The sequence below is a fragment of the Lutjanus erythropterus genome, chromosome 11 (genome assembly GCF_056507025.1).
Source record: "Lutjanus erythropterus isolate fLutEry1 chromosome 11, fLutEry1.hap2, whole genome shotgun sequence".
Classification (NCBI taxonomy): Eukaryota; Metazoa; Chordata; class Actinopteri; order Lutjaniformes; family Lutjanidae; genus Lutjanus; species Lutjanus erythropterus.
In genome coordinates, this window is record NC_139327.1 from 7,400,376 (window position 1) to 7,425,141 (window position 24,766).

A 24,766-nucleotide genomic window follows, 5' to 3' on the forward strand; every position below is an offset into this window, starting at 1 on the left:
TTGAACTGTGAAGTATCCTGCCTCCATTACATATCTTTGCCACAAGTGTCATCCAGAAAATGTAGTCATCACTTTAATAATCATGATCAGGTGATCACTTGAGTTTGAGTGTGTGTGTGTGTGTGTGTGTGTGTGTGTGTCTGTCTGTCTGTCTGTCTGTCTGTCTATCTATCTATCTATCTATCCTAAATTAGTGTCAAACAGACAGTTTTGTGCATTTTTCTGCACTTGTGACCTCAAGTTCTTCTTATTCTGTCATCAGAGGATTACCTTCCTGGCTGCGGCGCTGCTCTTCAGACATAAAACACTCGTGCTCTATGTGATTATGATATTTCCACAAGCAAATCAGACTGTGCAGATGACAAATAAACATGCTGTATATTACAATCTGTAACTAAATGTCTTAAATGTTAAATATTACCGAGCTGATTAATTTTTGGGCTTATATTTGATAGTGACAGTGGAAAAGCAGACAGGGAAGAGGGTAGACAGAGAGGAGGGGTGACACACAGCAAAGGGCCACATGGGAGAGTTGACCCATAGCCTCAGTATGTGGGGTGCACGCTGCATCAACTGAGCCACAGGGGCCCTCCAAATATTACGAAACATTTAGGCAAATGTGCCCATTTGTCTCCGTTTGTTACTTAATACAAGAATTTTTACAATGGCAGCAGGGAGGAAAAATAATATAGAAGCAGACATTCTTACTTTATGAATGGATGTACTGGTCATTGGTTTAAAAACGCAGAAAACGTTTTCTTTGATTTTTTTGGATGAGGGCAAAATAATCTATTTTGTTTTATTGACACCGTCTTTACTTCCTCATTGTTTTGGATCCCACATGCCTCACTTCTGTATAAATAATGATAATAATTGACAATCAACAATATTTTTCATCAAATACGTTTTCTTATACAAACTACAAAGAATTTCTTATTCACAGCTGTTCCTCAGAACGTTGAGCAGGATGTCCACTAATCAGAAGACCCAGTCCTCCCGTCGGCATGTCAAAGTGTCCTCGGGCAAGATACTGAACCCCGAAGTGTGTGTGCGAGTGTGTGAATGGGTGAATGCTGACATGCTTGAGTGGTCGATAGAAATGTGCTATATAAATGCAGTCCATTTACTATATTTCAAGTTTTAAATTTTGTATGATGCTTGGACAAATTCAATAACATCATTTACATCTTTTCTAAGAACAAACTTTGTATTTCTTGTAATCAGTATGGTTTTTTTTAAATACATTTTAATTAAACAGGCAGCTAAAAGAGGTCAGAGCTGCTGGTGTGTTTATTCTTGGCATTTATTCTTCTCAGCTCTTTGATCAGTGGCTTTGTTTCCTCGTGTTCTGTCCACTTGACCAGGCCTTCTGGGAAAAGTCTGCTTTTGACAGCTCCGCTTGTTGACTTTGATTTTTGGCTTAGGTTCAAGATAATCTTAACTATAAATAATTAATTTGTTGTTCAGGCTGTAATGCTTATTAAAATAGTTTGTTTTCTGCCCAAAACATATTGACAGCCTCACTTAGAGTTACCAAAGGAACATCTTTAATATGAGATGTTTGTGCTCTTTTATTTAAGTCAGGCTTTATTTTAATGTGACATTAACCTTAGTGACAAATTCTTTAAAGAAACATCTCAATATACAGAAGTTTTACTCAATTAATTTCTCCCTGATAGGCAATATTGCATTTGTTTGTGTAATTTTGCACAAAATTCACAAATGGGGTTCCTCAAGGATCCATCTTAGGTCCTGTTTTATCTACATGCATCTCTTTTTTGTATAATTTTGTAACACTGACAACTGTAATTATATTTTTGCCTGATTTTGAAGGCTCTATGTTGCCTGTAATATGAGTACACAGAGATTTTTAACTAAAACCAAACAAAGACAATTTTAGCACAATCCTTGCCAGGTTATAGCTTCTACTCAGCAGCAAATCAAATGCCAAGCATTAGCAGTCCATCAATAATGTGAAATATGGTCCCTATTTGATATTAAAAGACAGCTTCAGTATATTCATCAAAGTGCTTCTTTCATTTCTTGCCACTGTTGTGTGGTGACCTGGATATTGTGTTTATGGGTTTTGGTTCACTCCCTGTGGTGGTGGACTGAGGGGGAGGAGGCACGGCCTGGGCTTCATGCCAGCTGGACCTTCGGCTCTCTTGGGTTTCGGGGGAAAGGTTGGGTGAGCAAGAGACAGAGTATGTGTGTGCGAGACACAGAGACAGAGGGGAAGGCCAGCAGACAACCCTAATTGATCTCCTCCACCCCAGTTCTCACTCTACCCCAGCCGTGTGCGCGGCAGACCCAGAGGACAGAGAATGTGATGTCTGTATTCATGAAAGCGATCAAATGGAGCTGGAGTTATGACAGAAATCTCATCAATGTCCAGAATGGAGGTGGAGCTGACGAGGCTTGACAAAGCATTCCAGTGCTGTAATAAACTGGAAAGACTTGAAGTCGATGCCAGTATGTGAAGCTCAATCTCCTGTGTTATGGCTTTTAAGTCATTAAGATATCCAAGGTTATGCATGGATGCATCAATGAAGGTTCAAAGCAAGCATCAGCAATTGCAATGACCCAGCCTCTGTGCTTTTCAAAAGTTTGACATATTTAATACGATAAAACTTTTGAATCAAGGCAGAAAAAGTGATCTTATCCTGCGAAGGAAGGACTCCTTTTACATGCCACCTGCCACCTGCTACCATTTTTATGTAAGTCTACATTCTTATACTCAAGTTTTAGATCACGCAGAGCCGGATTTGGACGTTTAAAGGTGCAACATTCACTTCCTGTAGATGTCGCAGTTGACCACTGACATCTCAGACCAAAGCAAAGGCAGATTTTACTCAGGCATTGCTGATAAAATGCTTATTTCTTTCTTAAAATGTTTTCAGAAACATATTTTAGTATACTTTTTAGCTGTAATATGAGAAATATTGTACCATGCGACCGCCATTTTGGCACTGGTTTTCAATGCTGACTCCCAAAACTGAGATCAAATGTGTTTATGTAGCAAATAGTTGTTGTATGACATCTAGTAAGGCTGAAAGTTTTATACTGCATCTTTAAATTACTTCACAAAACAAAAAATAGTTCAAAACAAGACTGTAGAAATGTTTAAATCTCTGGAAAATGTTAAAATGTACACGGTGCAAAAAGATAATGCTTAAAATTATCCAACCATCAGGCAGTTTCCCCTCACTCTGCCTCACCCTGCTCTGCCGCCTCTGTTCCTGAAGCATTTTCCCTATCACAGCTCTCATGGGTCTGCACTCTCGGCAGCCTCAGGGGAACACAAAAACATCCGCCAGCACCACAAACACAATCAAGGCTCCCCAACGCCCTGCCACATTTTCTGTTGCTACTACTGAGTCTCAGTGGGCCGGACCTGCCTCTACGGCAACTCCATAGGTTCACTGATGTCATGCCACCAGCAAGGACTGGCACAGACTAATACAAGCAGAAGCTTAGGACATCAGTTTTTCTTTTAGTGGTTTTCAGGAAGCACACCATAAACAAATTGTGCAAGCTGCAGGCGATCAGACTTTGCTGGTGGTAAAGTAATGCACAATGTGTCACCCTCCATGTCTGCAATAAGGTCCTCTCCAGTACCTTTATGTAGCATCCTCCTGACCACATGGTGCCTAGAACTCATGCACGCAAATCTTTAAGTAAATAAGTGCTGCAGGAATGATGTGTTTTTGTGGGCCAAGCAGGAAGTTAGCATTGATCTGGGTCCCTTCACAAAAAGCTAATGGCATTTTTCATTGGAATTTTGGATTAATGCAGAAAACAAGCTCTGTGGCAAACAATTATGATACGTAGAAGCTTTGTTTAGCATCATTATCTTCACAAACAAACACCAGTTTTATGATTTTTGAAGGAAAAAACAATCGAGAGATGTAAAGAGCTAATGTCAGGCTATGAACAAACTACTTGACTCCGTATCACCACATGCTCGTCATGACAACCTCTGTAATCTCATTTAGCCACTTTGTAGCCACGTTTTTTAAAGACACTTAAAAGCTCAAAGGGATAGTTCACCTCAAAATGAAAATTCAGTCATTATCTACTCACCCTCAGGCCGACTGAAGGTCGTGTTTAGTTTTTTAGCACACAAAACACTGCTGGAGATTCTGCAGCGCTGTTTTCCTGTGAAAATCCAGCAGTGTTTTGTGGACTGAACCACAAAACCACTGATAATGCATCACATTTCCTCAGCGTAGCATATGTTTTTTTTATGTAAAATTATAATCTGAAAGGCAAGTAGTAACTTCAGTTGTAGTGAAGTAGGATGAAATGGTAAACTAAGTCAAGTACCTTGAAATTACTTGGAAATTGACCTAGAACAGTACTTCAGTAAATATACATTCATTCATTCATTCATTCATTTTCTTTAACCACTTATTCTGTAAGGGTCGCGGGCTGCTGGAGCCTATCCCAGCTGACTTTGGGTGAGAGGCGGGGTTCACCCTGGACAAGTCGCCAGTTCATCGCAGGGCTGACACATAGACAGACAACCACTCACACTCACATTCACACCTACGGGCAATTTAGAGTCACCAATTAACCTAGCATGCATGTCTTTGGACTGTGGGAGGAAGCCAGAGAACCTGGAGAGAACCCACGCAGACATGGGGAGAACATGCAAACTCCACACAGAAAGGCCCTGCCCCAGCAATCCGGGGGATCGAACCCAGGACCTTCTTGCTGTGAGGCGGTAAATATACATATACTTGTAAATATACTACCATTCATTACCTACCTATAAATCTGTTAGTTCCAGATGCTTTATCAGAAAGTAGTAGCTGGTTCTGCCTCTCTACTCCACCTCTGTGCCATCAGAGTGGTGAGCCGACATCCTCTCCAGGACTGACCTGCAGCTGTTTTTATTTTATAAAGCTGCTGTGCCTCTGACTTGACAGGAACAATCCTTTGAGACCATTTCATGCTTTTCCACCATTTGCTGGTGGACAAACACGGATGAATGGGTGAAAATACATTATCAGGCAGTTTGGGGCAATGTCAAGCCTCCCCTCCCAGAGCTGCTGCTGCTTCATCATCAGTGGCTGTAAACAGACCCACATCCACCCTCTGAATCAGGCTCCACACATCATCCCACCACCTGCTGTCAGCGTGGTAGACTGTCCTGGATTCAGTCCAACATGTTCATTCACATCTTTTGTAATCTTCCTGTTGCATGCTGGGATTGAATAATTGGTTTGAAGTATGTTTGATCTGCTTTAGATATTTAGAAAATAAGAAGATTTCATTCAGTGTCCCATTGTGCTGCCATTAGTCACAGTGAGACTGAAGTGTTTTATTGGACCTCTTGACAAAATAATACAAAAATATTCTATAACTTACATATATGATACTTTATTTGCATCATATTTGACATGTAAAGTATTAATATAACTTAATTTCAAACAGGAACCTTTTTATTTTGCCTTGTGGCTGGCCAAAACAGCTTGGTTAGTGTAATCTGAATTGCTCAATATAACGTACAGTTATTATAGCCAAGGAATTATTTTAGTGAAAATCAATTAAAAAAGACAGCTATTAGGCAGTGCTCACTTGCTCATGCTGCAAGTGATTGTAATGAGAGCAGGTTGCATGTGTAAAAATCCATATAAATATGTAAAATTTCCACTCTAAATTTATCTACAGTCTTAAATTAGTTTGTTTTAGAGTGTATTTGTGATTGTAGTAGAAGCAATGCAGATTGCACCATGATCTTATGTACAGGCTATGTCATATTTGACACACACTTTCAACATGCTTTTACTATAAAGTAAGGCACAAAATAGTATGTAGTTAAAGATTGTTTCACTAAAGCAAATACTAATATTGAAATATTAGAATCAATAAGAATTTTGTTCTTACAGGAGCTGTTTCAAAATTAGTAAAGACCTCCCTGCCAAAAACGTGCAGCTCATGGTGCATTCCAAGTCAGAATTTCCGAGTTCCCAGTCAGAAATTTCAAATGGAACGCCTCGGTATCAGATCGCTGACTGGGAAAGTTGGACGAACCTCACCAGGCCAAACCTCAAATTCCAAGATGGCTGCCCCGTGCATCAACAGTCAGTGAAAGATGTAGCATATACAGTTTATTCGCACTTCTGTCTTTCATTTTGTCTCATTAAATAAGTCATAGTCAAGTCACAGTACAGTCCATCTGTGGTTTTCTGACTGTTTTTTTTTTTTAACTTTCCAACTCCTTTACTGGAACACCGCCAACTCGGGTGTGACATCACACCCAGCTCCGACTTCAGACCTCTGAGGTTAATGGAACGCGGCATATACACCAAGTCAGCCATGTTGGATTTTGCATTCAGAGTGAGTCTGAGCGCATACAACAGGTTTTTCAGGAAAGTATTGATGTTGTAGAGGCCTCAGAAACTCTCTCATATCATATATGATGTAAATGCTGCAAGGATAAAAGGTATAAAAGCCCCACAAAAAGTATTAAAGAAAAGAGTTTCAGTTATATTGCTTCCAAATCCATATGCCAGTAATGCACTCACACAAACCAATACCAACCAAAAGCTGCTACTTTCCTGGCTGAGGAAATCAGATCCTTGTCCTCTGAGTTGGTCAACTCCCCATCCTGTAACACCTGTCAATCATCCTGATGAGCTGTCTGCCACAGCAGAGTCTAACTGAGCTGGCCAGGATCTGCAAAAGCCCTGTAGGTGTTGAGGAGCTGAAAAAGGAACGCATGAGTTAATGGGGCACATGAGTTAAGTGCACTGTGGCTGCAAGTCTCACCTTGAGCAGACCAGAAGGCTATCCACAGACGTGATACGCTCAACTGCTTGAAAAGATCCCCAGTATCAATAAAGAGAGTTTACAGCTGGCTAGCAGCTTTGTGAGGCTGCCATTCTCAGTGAAGAATATCAAACTTAGATAAAAGCTGAGTTCCAGAGCTCTTCAGCAATCAGGGTGAAATAAATGGAATGTTTGGATAACCGACTGTATATCAGACAGGTTTATAATGTAGCATGAAAGTGTTGGAATGGTCTAAACCAGCTATTCCAAAACATAAGAATACCACGGCCCAGTCTGAAATCTGAAAGTCCTCTGCGGCCCACCGAAATGTTTCATCATAAAAGGGTCAAAAGCCAACCTTATGGTGACACCAGAAGAAAAGTCAGTGGATCACCAGAGTCAGTAGGGTTAATCTTCTGGGGAACATGAAGGTGTGCACCGAATGTTGTGCCAGTCCATTCTGTAGATGTATATATTTCACGGGAAAAGTGGACATGTTTGGCCTCCTGGTGGCGCTACAGTGGCTGAAAGATCAGGGATCATGAAAGTCAGTAGGCTTCTTTCTCTATGGATCATGGATGTCTGAACTAATTTCCATGGCAATCCATCTCATAGTTGTGGAGATATTTTAGTCTGGACCAAAATTATGGAACAGCAGATTAACATCGCTATTGATAGAGCCACACTGCTAACATGGCTAATAAGCAATTTCAGACTAATATGCCCATAATATATCTTTAAGTGATTGTTATTTTGCTGTTAAATGAATTCTTAATCACAAATCAAACAAGGATATGGTGATCACTGTGTGGCTTAAAAATCTGGTCTTGATCAACATAATAAAACTCAGAAAAAAATAAAAAGGGCACCAGCTGCAGGTGCTGGGACACCAGTGTGCTGAAAATCAGGGTGCATTCATGACAAAACAATTCCAAACTAAAAAAAACATATATTTTGTGACTTAAAGCACAACTGCTACACCTCTATAATAAAAAACACACTGAACTAACTGACCATTTAGAGAAACATAGAAGCCAACTAATTTTCTCTCTTTTTTACATTTTGACTGCTGTAAGGGTGCTTTATGATAAGTTTTTTTTTTTCACATTTTTCCACTAGAAAGGCACCCAAGATGACACATTTTCACATTTTTAGCACTGGAAGGGCATGTTGGAGGGCACTTTTTACATTCTGTCCAGTAGCTGGGCACCCTAGACGGCACTTTTTCACATTTTGTCCATTAGAGGGGTACTGTAGATGACAATTTTTCACATTTTGTTCACTGAAAAGGCACCCTAGATGACACCTTTTCACATTTCGTCCAGTAGAAAGGCATCCCAGAGGGCACTTTTTCACATTTTTACCACTGGAAGCGGTGGGGTCGGGGGTGTAGCAGAGGTACTACTGACGCACTACCAGGGTAGTGAAAATGGGGATCCTCACTGTGCTGGACTGTTACCACTTGGAGCCATATTGACAAACTGCTACAAGGGGGGGTATTGATCCCCTCCCCGCTCCAGACTGAGTGCTCCCAGGCACAGTATAAATCTGTTTCCACATTAGCCAGTACACAGAACTGAAACCCACTAAAAACATACCATAACATGCCCCTGGCTTTCTACAGACTCATTCATTTCAGAGGCAGAAAATTACATTTTGGACAAAATCACAAGTATTTGTCCAGTACATGGTGATGATATTTGACCCTGGTGTGATATGTGTCTTCCCTGTTAATTGAGGTGCAGTCCAGTTGTAAACTGTAAAATATCACTGCCTCTAAATGACTTTTATGAGCCTATAAAGCATGTGCTTTTCCTGTCAGATTTCCCCATTGTCCTCCAAAGTAACACTGCACATAAAGGACTACAGAAGCTTTATATTTTTATCATTGCACAGTGACAGAAATGTAATAACACATTAGACTTCAGCAACAGGTCTTGAACGCTTTCCATCAGTAAACCAACACATTGCTGCCTAAAGTTTACTGTTTATGAACTCCAAAACTGGTAAATAGGCCTTTTTCAGAGAAAACATTTACATTATGAAAAAAAACAGTGTGAATAATAAAATGAATGATGGCTGAATTCCATTTAGCTGCTACTTTCAGGGCTGATTTGAGACTCTTTAATAGAACAGAGCCATTGTTAATGTTGTAACTTGCAACTTGTTAATGTTGTGCTTTTTCTATGATGACAAGTCAAAATGTCTGCTGTCCGTCACCAGTGTTGGTCAGTTGGTTAGTCAGTCCACCCCTTTGGTCCATCTGACTTTTCCTCTGGTGCTGCCAGAAGGTCAAACATTTCTCCTATTTAGAGACATTTCTGAATATTGATACCATTTTTTTCATTCATGTTTTATAATGACCTTGGTGATCTCCTGACTTTTCCTTTGGCACCATTGTGAGACCTTGTGTTTGAACTGATCGGCATGACATCAAAAATAAAAAAAGCAGGGATGGCGTATCTTTATGGGCCACTTATCCTTCCACAAAAAAGCCAGTTGGATTGTTCCATTGGATTTGTGATTGGTGCAGAAAATAAGCTCTGTGGCAAACAAAAGTTTATGATACATACACATTTTATTATATTTATTATAATGAATGCCACTTTTATGATTTTTGAGACGTAATTGCAGTCACCAGAGGTAAAAAGCTGGTAGGCTGTAAATGAACCACACCAGGGTCACATGACTTCATGTCGCCACCACTGTGTTTGGTGTGATGATGTGTAATGTCTCATTTAGCCCTTGTTAGCAGCCACCCTTTTTTAGCCAAGAAAATACTTAAAAATCGTGGTCATTGTTCCATTATTTTATGTCGTACAACAAAAAGTTAAAATCTCTTCAGCTCATATGATCCACAAACTTTATTTCAGGTATCAAACCAAAAATACATTTAAAAAAACTTGTTGAATTCAAAATGAGAGAACCCGAAATGCTAACATGCTAAGTCATTTCTGGGTTTTAGAACTCATTCCTGCAGCAATCTATACTTTTATTTATACCAAAATACCTATAAAACTGACAACATTCCCATCAGCCTCAGCTGTACTTTGTGTTTAGCGCTAAGTGTTAAAACAAGGTGGTGAGCACGATAGGCAGCTGCTTGGGGAACGTGCCGGCACTAATCAGAAATATGAACAACTGAACTTACAACAACACAATAAGAACTATCTTAAATGTCAGAAATAATTTCTGGGACAAATGTATTTGACATATATTTTGATTTTCTAGTTTGGCCCATGATCTATCCGCAAACACAGAAGGGGACGTGATTTATGATCTATACTGCAGCCAGCCACCAGGGGGCAAGTGAGATGTTCTTACTTCAATTTTTTGAGAAGCTGTTTTCCACCTCTATATATGTCAAACCATGAAACTGTTTTCCTGAACAGTGAACGTATTCCATGACCTTTATCAGAGACCCCACCGGGGGCGGTCTGATAGCTCAGTTGGTCGAGTGTGCGTCCCATGTACGGAGGCTGTGAGACCCCTGCAGTGGCCGTGGGTTTGACTCCTGCCTGTGGCTCTTTGCTTCATATCATCTCCCAACCCTCTCTCCCCACTTTCCTGTCTTCATGTCAGCTGTCCTATTAAATAAAATCTCAAAAAAATATATGAAAAAAAAGTCAAGACATCACCTCAACATGTGGTGTTCAAATTAGGTTGGATGTGTCACTGCCACTTGTTACAAAAGGGCCTTTTTGAGGTAACTCTGAAATGGTAATGACACCTTTCATTCATCATAATTCATTTTTTTTAAAACATCAGTCTGCTTTCCAGTGATCTGGTTTTAGCAGTATCTGGAAGTCATTTGATATCACTAGGCTAGCAACTAAACAGTTTCATTATAGATTATATTAATTATCAGGATAAGATAAGATAAAATGGAACTAGAAATAGATAGAAACCACTATACTAGATTACTCCAAAAGTTACGATGACATAAGAATAACAACAATAGACTATCAAATATGAAGTGGAATATAAAGAGTATAAGGGGAAAATAACAATAGAAGTCAGATAACTTAACGAGACAATTCACCCCAAAATAAAAAATAAATAGTTTTCTTCTGGCCTGTAGTGCCGTTCATCCATCTAGATTTTTTTTATATAATAGAACCAAAAAATACTTTTGAAAAATTCAAAACCAGTGTCTTTTTCCAGAAATACTGACACAAGAGAGTCCACAGGCCTTGTTCTGAGCAGCTTCATGTAGGAACTACTTTCTTTCTTGTAGAAAAGAAAGTACTTCTGGTAGATTCTACTGCAGAAAGAAAATAGTTCCTATATGAAACTGCTCGCAACAAGGCCTGTGGATTATCTTCAGTAACCAGGTGATGATTTCTGAAAGTTGATTTTGTGGCGAACTGTCTCTTTAAATACTAAAGTAGTGTTGGCAATACTTACAGTGAAAAGTAGTACTGCAAATGGTAATAAAAACCAGTGTTGGGCAACAGTATATTACTCAGAAATATATTCCATTAATAATATTACTTAATCAGTGATGAGTAGCACAAGGGATTACAATTTACAAAACAGTAACAATATTATAGTTACTAATCCAAGTGAGTGAGTTACTTTTAGACCTAAGCAGGCTATCTTATGATGACTTATACATGCAGCAGGTCATGTCATGTCATGTCATGTCATGTCATGTCATGTCATGTCATGTCAGCTGCAGCCAAAAAGATCAACAAAAGATGGAAGATGAGGGTGAAGGAGAGAGGCAGGCCTTCCACAGGTGAAAGATGGTGGTTGTTGTATGTTTGTTTGTCTCCTTCAGAGAGAATCTGTGGCGGTGGAATCTAATTTGAAGGACACACTCAGAGAGGTCGACTTTGTTTCCATCACAGCCAACGTCTGGACAGCTGACAGCAAGAGCTGTCTGGGTGTTAACATGTCACTGGATCAGCAGTTCAACTTTGGGTCGCAACACAGCCGACAACAAGGTACAAAAGTAATAGAGTAATGTAACAAGTTATGTCACAAATTACTTTTGATACTAAGTAATAAGTAAAGTAATATAATTAGTTTTTAAAGGATTTATAAGTAAAAAGTAACTTATTACACTTCCTGAATAACTTGTCCAACACTGATGCATTTTACATGATATTAGAACATGATGTTAGTGATATTGGCAGTGATATTGATTAGTAATAAAAACTTACATTCTACGGCCACTTCATTAGTTACACCTGTTCATCTGCTTGGTAACACAAATATGTAATTTCCCAATCACATGGCAGCAACTCAATACATCTCAGCATGTAGACGTGGTCAGGATGACCTGCTGAAGTTCAAACTGAGCATCAGAATGTGGAAGAAAGCTGATTTAAGTGACTTTGAACGTGACTTGGTTGTTGGTGTCAGACAGGCTGGTCTGAGTATTTCAGAAACTGATGATCTGCTGGGATCTTCACACACAACCATCTCTAGGGTTTACAGAGAATGGTCTGAAAAAGAGAAGATATCCAGTGAGCAGCAGTTCTCTAGGCGAAAATGCCTTGTTGATGTCAGAGGTTCCTGCTGGTTTGAGATGGTAGAAAGGTAACAGTAACTCAAGTAACCACTCGTTACATCCAAGGCATGCAGAAGACCATCTCTGAACACACAACACGTCGAACGTCGACGCAGATGAGCTTCAGCAGCAGAAGACCACACCAGCAGCCTGGTTTGATGCATCTCGATTTCTGCTGCGACATTCAGATGGTAGGGTCAGAATTTGGCGAATATGGATCCATCCTGCCTTGTATCAACGGTTCAGGCTGCTGGTGGAGGTGTAATGGTGTGGGAGATATTTTCTTGGCACACTTCAGGCCCCTTAGTACCAACTGAGCATCACTTAAACACACAGCCTACCTGAGAATTGCTGCTGACCATGTCATCCAAAGTCTCTGAGCACCTTGTTGTATCTACACCATGAAGAATAATGGCAGTTCTGAAGTCAAAAGGGGGTCCAACCTGGTACTAGCAAGGTGTACCAAATGAAGTGGCCAGAGAGTGTATATTGCACCAGATAATGAATGTAAAGTATTGATTACTTTCTGGATTAACTGCTTAAATCATTTGGTTTACAAAATGTCAGTGAAAAAGTCACAAGTTACAAATTTCTAGAGCCTAAGTTAACATATTACAGTCCCAAAACTCAATACTGGACAGTATTTACATTTGGTGATCTCAATTTGACAGATCTCTGAGCTGTATGGATGTAGAGAAGGCTATCTCTAAAGATGTGTAAGACATTGACGATGGCCTGAAAATGTTTGACTTCCTGTCACATGACTGTTTGACACTAGTGCCTGGAAACTTTTTTTGGAGAAGTTGCCATCATTGATAGGCGCACCTCACTGGACCCCAAGAGTCTGCGTAGTATTAGTGTCCACCCTTTATTCATATTGAATATTCAGCAATTTAAAAAATGACAATTAGCAAAAATGTTGCTGGTTAGTTTTTTGTTGATTGACTAATGGAGTAACTGACCAATCATTTCAGCTCTATTCACCACCTCAGACAATATGTTGTAGCTCGGGAGATACAAGTGACAGTAAGGCTGAATTTCATCCTTTAAAATAATTTGTGTTTCATTATTAGCACATATGTGTTACAGTCAGTAGCCGCGACCAACAGTTAGCCAGTCACACCTGGCTCATTAATCACCAGCGATGAACAAAAACCTGAGTGAAGCTGAGTGTGCTGCAGTAGATCACAGAACATCTGAAAGCTGAATTTGAATATACCATTTGCACTTCACACGGCTCTTTAAAAAGCACGCCGCTCGTGTCGGTGTGACAGTTAGCCGTGAGACACAGCTCTATACTCCCACCGCCACGGCGGCCGCAGTGGCTGTCGAGCATCAGGATGAGGGCCTCCAGCTGCATCCCGTAACCGGCGATGTCTCTGTCAGAGATGCTGCTGACATGCCGGGGCTTGACATGCCACACTCTCCTGGCTGCTTCTTGTACAAGAGCCAACACGAGTAAGTGAGACCTCACAGGCACTGTGAGATAGAGCAGAGATGGAGATCAAGGTTGCTCCAGGAAACAGAGGCAGAGTGTGACAGACTGAGAGGAGGATTTTTTTCTTTTCGTACCTGGATATTTCCCTCAAAGTGTTACTTTATATTAACATCTCCATCACTCAATGTGAAGAAAGAGGATAAAAAAAGAGTCAAAATCTTCCTCCTGGCTAAATCACATATTTCTTCATCAACAGACCTTTTCACAGCAGCCATTTTGGCATGAAACAGTAGTGTAAACAGTTTATTTTTTACCAATGATACTAATTAAGGTTTTGTTCCATTCAGGTCAAACAGAGTCAGGGTGCTGCTATTGTGCATGTTGGCTCACTGGAAAGGGTTTGCTAAACTAAATGGAACGTGATCTTAATTAGTATCATTACACTGCAAAAAAAAGTTGAGAAAACTTAAAATTTCAAGGCAATGAACTACGATAGATTTTCGAGTTTTGAGCAAAACTCAAACTCTTAAATTTTGACATAAACTTTATAAAGTTTTGCTGATCTATAATCTTTAGCTGAGATGATTTACTTTCTTTTTTTAGATAAACCTGAATCTTTGACTTGTAGAAACTGAAAAAAAGGTCACAGTGAGCTGCAAGCCTGTGCCTGAAAAATTGAAAATATTAAAATTTTAACATTTACTTTAACTTCAGTCAATTTACTTGATGTTTTTTAATACAATGTTTTGAGTTTCTAACATTCAAAGCTTTAAGTTCATCTAATCAAGAAAAGTAAACTAACTCAACAAAAGATCAGTAGTTGGTAAAACCTTTTCAGAACTTAAGAATTTGAGCTGGGTTCAAAACTCAAAAATCTACTGCAGCTCATCTATTGCAGAGTTTTCTCGACTCTTTTGTTTTTACAGTGTAGTAACACCTACCTGCTATTTTAAATCAATATGGCTGCCATGAAAAAGGTCTGTTCCCTGTTGTTTTTTCCAGTCTGTGACAGCTGCAACCACCAGCCATCACATCCTAATGTTGGTTTTAGCTCTTTTGTTTAACATAAAATACAGCACACAGTTCCTTTTTTAGATTGAGTGCATGCAATCAAGTTAGATTATGTGTTAATGACTTCCCTGTCAGTGTCGTGGAGCCGACCATCCTCGTGACAATCTGGCAAAAGACTGAGCTGCTGCATCACACCAGCCTCAGTACATGGAACTGGGTTGTTGGCAGTGGAGTAAAGAGTGCTGAAAACCTGTACTCAAATAATCAAGTACTGTTACACTATTAAAATATTACTCAATTACAAGTAAAAGTTCTGTTGTTAGAAAAATACTTGAGTAAAGATTATTCTTCCGAAAAACTACTCAGAGTATTAGTTACGTTTTAACTGTTGATGTTAAATACTTTATCAGTATAGCAGCATCCTATCAGAGGAGATCCTGTTTCTCAAAATCTTCAGTCTAAATTTCTCCCAGCAACCTCTCTGTTCTGCTCAGTGGTCACAGTCACCTCTGCAAGGTTTGCAAATTTTGTGCATTTTCCTTAACTGATAGTTGAAAATGCTAACGATCAATTAATCATAAATAATTGCCATTTTTTTCTTGTGTACAGTTCAAGTTTCCTTAGTCAACACATGGTCCCATCAGACAAAACAATGTCAGATGAGGCGCAACTACTGCCACTTCTACACTATTGATTGTATAAATATCCATGAATATGTTTTTAATTGGTTAAATTCTCAGTGGAGATTAATTAATAAGTAATTAATCATTAACATTCCTACTCCAAACCTGTGCTGTGTTTAGTTTTTTTGTCCATATGTCCTGGTTTTCATTGGCCTGTTTGGGATCAGACAACATTATTGGCTATAATAATGCAGATGAAAGGTTTGGATATTAACGCAAATTATACTCAATACTGAGAAAAATGATTAACCTGTTATAACAAGAAAACAAGCTTCAAGATAACTCTGTTATAATGAGAAAACAAGCTTACCTCAAAATCATATTTCATTATTTCGAGATAACAGAGCTTGTTTTCTTATTTCAGTACCTTGAGATAACAGATAATTTTCTCATGATAACAGGTGAATTATTTTCTTACCTCTGGTGACAAGCTCTGTTATCTCGAGATAATGAAATAATTAACCTGTTATCATGAGAAAAACAGCGTTGGTTATCACAAGAAATTGAAATAATTGACCATTTACAATGAGAAAATGAGATTTGCTATCTCAAGACAACAACATAATTAACCTGTTATCACAAGACAAGCTTTGTCCTGTTGAGATAACACCATAATTAATTTGTTATCATTTGAAAGCAAACTTTGTTATCCTGAGCTACTGTTAACACAAGAAAGTATGGCTGATCACAGCTTCCATAGGTCACATTTGTTTCCATCATTCAGTCAGTTTAGAATGATGTAAGTATAATATGTATAATGTTGAAGTGTGGAAGACTTCAGCTGGAACGTGTTCCTGATATATATTGAAAAAATCATGATTTTCTCTGTTATGAGGTAAATCAAGATGATTTATTTCTGTGAGAAAACTGTGTGGATGAAAAAAAATGCAGCCTACAAACTGAGAAAATTTGGATATGACTAAGAAGAACAACAAAATGATGAGAACAACATCAGCTCACGTAAAACTGAACGACCTCGAGTCACTTCAGATGAATTTGTCATCTTGCTGCTTAAGGCTGTTAGAGAAGGAGCAGTGGGGGTCCTTAGATTTGGGGGTGGAGGAGAATGATGCTCTGAGGCATGATGATCTATGAGCAAAGCAGACTGACTCAGTTGAATTTGAAACCGTCCTTGACTGAATCACTGCATCAATGGACGTGAATCATGATCAACTCACACAAGTTGTTCTGACTGTTTTCGTCAGTGCTCGAGTTCTAAATGTATTTTTTACTGTAACACTTGAGCAAGCTGACCATCACTGTTTCCTTCATACACAGTGAACATAGTTGGAACAAGGCCCTCATATTTCAGCGGGGGTTTGGATGTATGGATGGCAGTGATGTGAGGGATGCTCGGGCTGGAGGATTCCTCTCTTCTAATTGCGCAGGATGATACCGCAGCTCCGCTACGGCTTCACACTCCAACCCACCTTGAAACGGTTCCCTCTAGTGCTGCATTCAGGGCCTCCGTGAAAAACGGAAAGATGCATTAATACTCCCTTTTTAAAACAGAATTTAGAAACTTGCAGATTTGCCCATAGTTTCCGATTACTTTGACAGATGCAAAAACACCTACAGTCAAGCATCGGCAGCATTACTGTCTTTCAAACGAACAGGAATTATTTTCATATTTATCACGTTTATTATGCAGGGTAACCACCTGTTGGATTTTGTCATCAGTGGTTGGGATCATGATGTTGTGTAGGCATTGCTAAAGCCTACTATAAATGATTAATTCTTCACATAATAACCATGATTATGCCTGTGCTTTCTAACAGGAAGTTTAAGTCTACCCAGTTCATAAGAAACTTAAAATCTGAACAACAAAAACTTTTTAAAAGTTACTATGATAGGTTTTAAGTAATAATTTCTGATTTTTTTAATGATTATTTTATGATTATAGTTTTTATCTCACAGTTTGCTGTGTTGTTTTGCTTCTGTCTTCACTTTAAAAATGTGTAGCCTACTGTTTAAAAACAAAGATAAAGAATATTACTGCTATTAATTGTAAATGTGTGTTAAACGATGACATTGCAGGGTTTGGTGACATCTAGTGGTAAGATTTCAGCCAGCTGAATAGACTACTGCTTGCCTCACCCTCCCCTTCCAAGTGTTGAAGAAAAAATGCAAAAGGCCCTCTCCAGAGACAGTGTTTGGTTTGTCTGTTCTGGTCTACTGCAGAAACATGGCAGCCTGCATGGAAGAGGATCTGCACCATCTGGGCTCATTCTAATGAAATGAAAACACAGCAGTTTTTATTTTCAGGTGATTACACACTAATGAAGACAAATTTATGAATGTCATATCGCATTTCTGCTAATAAATTCCCATCAATCTTACACACAGCAACTAAGCTAGTTATACATTTTCATCAAACATTTTTGAAAGATACTATGCTACCAACAGGTTTTATGTTGCATTCTCTTTTTTTTATCTAACTCTTTTTGTCTTACACTTTTCTGCAATGAACGCCACTATAAAAAAGCTGATAGTATTACCACTATAATTGCAATTGTTAGTGAGTTAAGGGTGAAAAAAGCCAATAATGAGAAAGCAGGCTCTCTCTCTAATCAGTGAGGCTGTTTCTAAGACTTAAATACTGGCAAATGGAAAAATAGTAAGCCCTTTGTTTAATTTATATATGATTACAAACCCTTTTCATCTCTTAAAATGTTGAAAATTGCACTCTAGTAAAATAGTAAGTAGGATTTGTGGATATTTCTAGTTCCCTTATGTTTTAATTTATGCTCCCTATTTTTTGCATTTCATTTCATTTACTTTTTTCTACTTTTCTGTTTTGTTATCTTTGTCAATTGTACATGAAATGACTGTCTATATATATGACAATTTATACATAATTTTTAAAATACAAATCACCATATTTATTTTTTTCCTCTATTAATTTCATCTGTGATCATGTTTAAATTGTATAGTGTGTTTACGCATGTCCTTTACGAGATCCTGTATATATATTCCCAATATACTGTATGTTCAACAAAGAAGAAGAAGAGGGGAAGATAGATACTGGAAACTCCCAATATTACAACATCTTTTGAACGCCACATTCCCGTTGGGAAACCGACAGCGCAGGTAACCAATCAGCGCCCGGACATCTCCCACGCCCATCAATGAAACGCGTGCGGAGGCGGGACCGCGGTTATCTAAAAAGCTCGCGCTTGGTTTCACTGGCTCGTGTGCTCTCGTCCCATTGGCGCAGGTGATCCGTCTCAGGATGCGAGAGGAGAGCAGCGGAGGAGAGGGGCAGAAAGAGGGGAAAGCGCCGATGGAAAAGTGTCCAGGGCTCGGTTAACAAGAAGACAGGATACCGGCCGGCCCGCTTCACTTTGTCCTGGACCACTCGGCGATGAGAGATTCACCGAAAGGGGCACTTTGAGATATGATGAGGTTTATTTCTGGTCGGCAATAGTACTATGATTTGGTATGTGGCCACTTTGATAGCAAGTGTATTCAGCACCCGAGGAACGGCCGCTCAAGGTGAGTCGAAGTGCAGTATGTGTATCCACCAGCGCATATTGCTCAAGTTTTAACTTCGCTTTTTTATGTTTAAAAAAGCGTTTCCCCCCCTGTCTTTTTGCTAACTTTGCATGTGTCGTGTGCATGTTAAAAATGTCACTTTACGTCATGAAGTTCATACGTGTGTTCATCACCGCACCTGAGTGCAGGCGGGCCGGCGTATGAGGAGGGAAACGACCGGTCCTCCGCTGTAACGCAGCTTTTATCATGGAGGATAAGGAACTGCTTTAGTTAAACCTGTTTCAAACCTGCTTATTCCCGCTGTAATGCATCATGGAGATGCGGTTCGCAGTGATAAATGCCTCTGTTGGAGTTGTGACGTTGTCGGCTTCAGAGTGATACATTTCACAGCCTGTTTTGGCTGACATATTCCTCCCAAGATGTGTGAGTTTTGCTCTCCTGGATGGAGCTCCAGCCTCCAGGACGTGTTGCAGGGCAGCCTCTGGACTGCAGCGGCCGGTCTCACTGAGCTGCACACCGGCTGCCGGCGCTTCGTGAAACGTGAAGGCAAATGTGATTAGTATGGTGCGCTGGTGTAGATGTCATTAAAATGCTATGAGTGGATTAACCTCTTCCTGGGGAGCTGTTCCTGCTGAAGCTGAGTCAATACCGGCTGTGTCCGCTAGAGGGAGCGCTGCCTGAGCCGACAGTGAAGCATTGGAAGGTGTATTTAAAACTGTTCCCAGGATGATTTTCAGTCAGGCTTGTCATGTGTGATGCAACTTTGATCACATGTATGTTTGCGTGTTGAAGCTGTTTTCATAAATATGTTGTCTGTCGTGTGGAAAAGAGCAGAGGTGTTGTGTGACAGGGTGGCTTCACAGGTGAGAGATCTTCAACCTGCAGTGACCTCTGACCCCCCTGTGGGGCAGTGACAGAGAGGAGAGACTCTCTTGAGGGTTAAATGTTGTCAAAGCAAAGCAGCGAAGAAACACTGATGGGTGTCATTCAGAAAGCAGATCAGTACAGCAGAAGGACCCATCTAGGATCAGTTTCACCTCTCATGATATTATAAATAGAGCTGCAAGTACTGATTAGTGCTGTGTGCTGGCAAGAATCTGGCCATACGATGCGTGCCATGATCCAGGGGTTATGATTCAGTATATCGCAATCTACTGCTATAATGTGTGCAAGATGATATATTGCTGTCATTGTATAAAGAGCAAACCACCATATGTATAACATTTGAGTTAAAAAGGTTAGTTTTTTCATGCAATCAGAATGTGGAAGATGGGTAACAACACTGCTATCTAGTGATTGAGGCTCTAAACAACACGAAATTAACCACTGCCACGAATCTTTGCATGTATCACAATATAACAAGAGTGTTTTGAGAATCAATACAGTATCACAAGATATCATATTGAGTTTTTCATTTAGACTTGCAATGATTATTCTCTTAATTGATTAACTGTCAACCTTTAAATTATTTGCCAAGTATTTTAATGGTCAATTGATCATTTTGAGTCATTTTTAAAGAAAGAAAAGTCAAATTACTCTGATTACTTCTCTATGCTGGTAAACTGAATTAGGGAAGTAACAGTTATTTTCAATAACGATTATTCTGTCAGTCATTTTCTAGATTAATCAATACATTGTTTGGTCTATAAAATGTCAGAAAATGTCAAAAAAAAAAAAGTCCAACACTATTACCCAAAGTCCAAGTTGATGTTCTCAAATGTCTTGCTTTAATATTCATTTTTTGTCATAGAGGACCAAAGGAACCTGAAAATATTCACATATGAGAAACTGAAATCAATAATTGTGTGTTTTGTTTTTTTTTTTAAATGAATCAACGATTACTCAGCTGTCAAAACAGCTGATGATTTATCTAATAGTTGGTGACTAATACATTTATTCATTAATCAATTAACTGTTGCAGTTCTAAACTGAAAGTCTTTGGGTTGTGGACAAAACAAGACATTTGAGGATGTTGTCTTGGGCTTTGGGAAAGATTGAGTGACATTTTTCACCATTTGCAGACCAAACCACTAATCTATTAAGCAAGGAAATTATCAATAGTAAAAATTATCATTGGTTGCACAATAATTTTCATTGTATTAGTTAATCTGCTGGTCATTTTCTATTGTTTGGACCATAATATTTGAGAAAATAATGAAAAATGTCAACCATTGTTTCTCAAAGCTCAAGCCTAATCTCTATGCATCATTCATTGTCTTGTTTTGTCTGACCAGCAGTTTAAAACCCAAAGTTTCAGAGTACTATCACAGGATACTCGAGTTTGTGTTTTAAAACATTAGGTAATAAAACTTCAAATTTAAAACTTAATGTTGCAGCTGTACAATGATAAATGACTTCGTCCTCTAGTCGGTGGATGTAATTTGACAGCGTGTACTTGCGTGCTAAGCGCACTTGAGCCTGTCTCACATTGATGACGACAGGGGCACGTGTGGCGAGCGAGTAAACCTGCAGCAGCATCGCACTTTACCCTTAAAAACTGGTATTGCTGCTGCTTTGGCCCCCCTCCCTCCCTCCCCCCTTACAACTCATCTTCAAGGGAGAGAGAAAAGATGGAGTAATTTGGGACGGCGTCTGTGCCTCAGTATCACTGATTAAATGATGAAGAAATGAGCGCTTGGTGATATAAACAAGCTTTCTGTCACGGTGTGTTTAACTTTTGCCACAGAATCACGCAGGTTTATATATATTTATTTTTGCTGACATCTGTCTGGCATGCGATGCGAGCGGGCCTGGCTGGCTACATGGCAACCAGTTATGTAATGTCCTGCCTAAAGAGGATACACTTAAGCATCGTCTGCCAAAAGAAGGAGACTTAGGGAGATGTTTTTAAGCGGCTTCCCTCGTCTCTTCCGCGGTGGGGACTGCAGGCGACTTGGCAGAAATGAACACTAACTTTATGGCGGAGGAGGAGCGGCTGTGACTGCGCTTGTTTGTGTTTTGTAAAAGACGGTCCCTTCAGTCAGTGTAGCTGGCTCTGCATATGGTCCTTGTCCCATGCTTTAACACATCAACGGAGCTCTCAGCGCTCCTCTGCAGCATCCATGCTGTGCTCACAGACACACAAACACAGTCGAGCGCACCAGCCGACAGAAGCTGCGCAGGGCAGCATCCTTCTGGCCGAGCGCTGCCGTCTCCAGCTGGCAGCTGGCAAACGCCTCGACTTTTGCCAGTGATAACCCTGGACCTGAGCCAGACTGCCTCTCTTCCTCTCCTCCTCCTCTTCTCCTCTCCTCTCCGGTTTCCTCTCTGCCTCACCTTGTTTCATCCCTCCTCCCCTCCCTCTCTTCCTCCCGCCTCTCACTTTCCCCGTGTGACTCAGGTCCTCGTCTCCCTCCCCTCCTCTTCCCGTCTCTCCAGCTCCGTCCTGTCGTCTTCCTCTTCCGTACACTCGGATGAACTCGCTTCCCTCCAGGTTTCGAGTGGCCTCTCTCAGCACGGCCGGTTAGCCGGGGGAGGGGAACATGGTGGCTTGTGTTAATGGAGGCTTGGGGCGCGCTCTATGGCAACCGTCTGCTGCTGTACGCAGACACACCCACTTGTTGCCCCTGCCCACGCACACACACAACATCCACACACATGTCAACATGCAAACATCCCCTCGGGGAGCAATGTGTCTTTAACCAGGACGTGAACATATGCCCACTAACAGGCTCTGTGCCCCACACTAAGTTGGACTAATTATGACTAAGCTGTGAGATAAATGCCACTCGGTTGCTCGATAAATACATATGCCACAACATGCCAGGAGGGCTGGGGGCTGATGGGGATAGAGGAGGAGGGGGTGAGTGGGGGTGTATATGTGAAGGGGATGTTGTCTGGAGCACAGTAGATAGAAACTATTTTGTTTTTGTATTGAGAGTTTTTACCTGTCTTTACATCAGGGGTGCTTTCACAATTAACTTGTTTGGTTCGGTTGAACTCTAGTGTGTTTGCCTGTTATTTTTGTTTGTTTGAGTTGGTATGAAAGCTGTCGATCAAGCTCTGGTGTGGACTTCAGAGCCAGACTGCCTGTAAAAGGAGGGTCTAGTGCTGAGTACTGAACTATGACACTTTGCTTCAATATTAGCAATATATAGCCTCATAATGTGATACGAAATTTCAATACCTTAGTCTACCTAATGATATTTTCTCTTAATATTGCAAATCATATTGCAATTACAATATAAGTCAAAATAATTGCAAGTAGATATTTCTTCAAAATCGAGTGTATAAAAAGGAGCTGAAAAATGAAACGAAATGAAAGACTGCGTGTAATGTAATTTTCATTTTGCTACAATGGATTTTAGAAAATTGGTATTGAAAACAAGAATTGTTCAGGAACCGGTATGGAAGTTGACATATCACCACCTGTACTGACATCAAAAACTTTTTTAGGAGGGTCTCAGTTCGCCCTCAAGCAAACTGTTGTGTGATACAATTTAAAAATGAAACTACTCTTAAATCCATCAGCTGATCATCAACTGTTAAGAAATCGTTCTCCAGATCAGTTGACTAAGTGAGGTTTAGCCCACATGGTTGTCAAAAGTTGTGACAACCCTAATAACCCATACAAGATTATATGATAGCCATGGTTACACATATTTGCGTCAGCAGGTGTGTGCCGTGATTAAGTCCACGATTTTCAGTGTGAATCTGGTATTTGTTGGGGAACTCTCTGTGACCTGATAAATAAACCCACAAGGGAGACTGCTATCAGTCTCCAGAGTTTACTGATGATGTAGGATGACATCAAACTGTCCAGTCAAGCTCTTCAGCAATATGAAACAGTTAATATAATGACTTGACCAACCAATTAACCAAACTATAATCATTGTTGGCCCGGAGCAGATAATGTTATTTTGAAACTGAATTTTTAAAAGCATGTATGTTTTTTTCACTGTTGATGGAGAGGTGAATGCTTTGAATAGTTAGCAAAAAAGCTAGCCCCCGTTTTGTTTTCTTTGGTGTAACTTCTGTTGTCATGGTCTCATGGTGGGTGGCGGTAGCAAGTCAATAAAGTTCAGCCAACATCAGCTCAGGCTGCAGCGGCACAAAACTGAGCATACACAAGAGCAGAGGACACCTTTCTCTATTGGAAGTACTGGACGCCGTCTGAATGTAACATAAGACTGGAAATTGTGACCCTGTTAGTAATCATATCCACATTACTGATGATTATTTACCAAAAAAACTTTGGGGTTAATGTTTTGTGAATGCACCGATAGTCATCCCTACAATGTTATGAGTTTGGGTCCTGCTGAGACAACAAATTCCTCTTTTTGGGTCTCAAGCTGAAAAAGTTTGGGAACCCCTGCTCTGAGCTGATAGGAAAAGTATTGCAGTTGCACTTTTGCCCACTTCTGCAGGTGAAGGATTGGCTCTTGAATGCCTCTTGGCTGAATCTACGCCTGGATATGTTTTTGCTGTGACTGATTACAGTGTGATCCTTCACGGTGCATATCATTAAGGCCCCGTGTTTGTTTGAGTGAACCGAGGTTCTCTCTGGAGCTCCGGAGCACTCAGGAAACTTTTGAACTTGTGTTTGTGATTCAGCCATGCTGTCTCCCATGTCCGCAGCGCATGTGTATTTTTGGCTAAACAGTGGAACTGGCAAGGAGCGCTGGTGCCTAATTAATTTTACTCCCAGAAACTTTCCTGGTATCCCTGTTTTTTGATGATCCCTACACTGTGATCACTTAATGAGCGCTCTCCCTGTACGTGGGTGGCTGCTTGGCAAAAACAAAGCTGCTGACCAAGAAAAGGGAGACTCGTGTCTCGTTCTCAGCATGGATTTAAATCCTGTGGGTGTTCAGCGTTTTCTCACTGACGGACTTGTGTGTTGAG

General features: G+C 40.1%; 1 protein-coding gene across 2 annotated transcripts in view; it reads left to right on the top strand.

The window, feature by feature from the left end:
• The first annotated feature begins 18,649 nt into the window (after nt 1-18,649).
• The window catches only part of LOC146318632 (protein turtle homolog B-like), a 194,099-nt gene continuing 187,982 nt past the window's right edge, over nt 18,650-24,766 (top strand). For both annotated transcript variants that reach the window (XM_084730666.1, XM_084730665.1), the window contains exon 1: nt 18,650-18,922. In XM_084730666.1, coding sequence (XP_084586792.1) covers nt 18,859-18,922 — 64 coding nt within the window. In that variant the 5' untranslated portion in view covers nt 18,650-18,858. The remainder of the gene's footprint in view (nt 18,923-24,766) is intronic.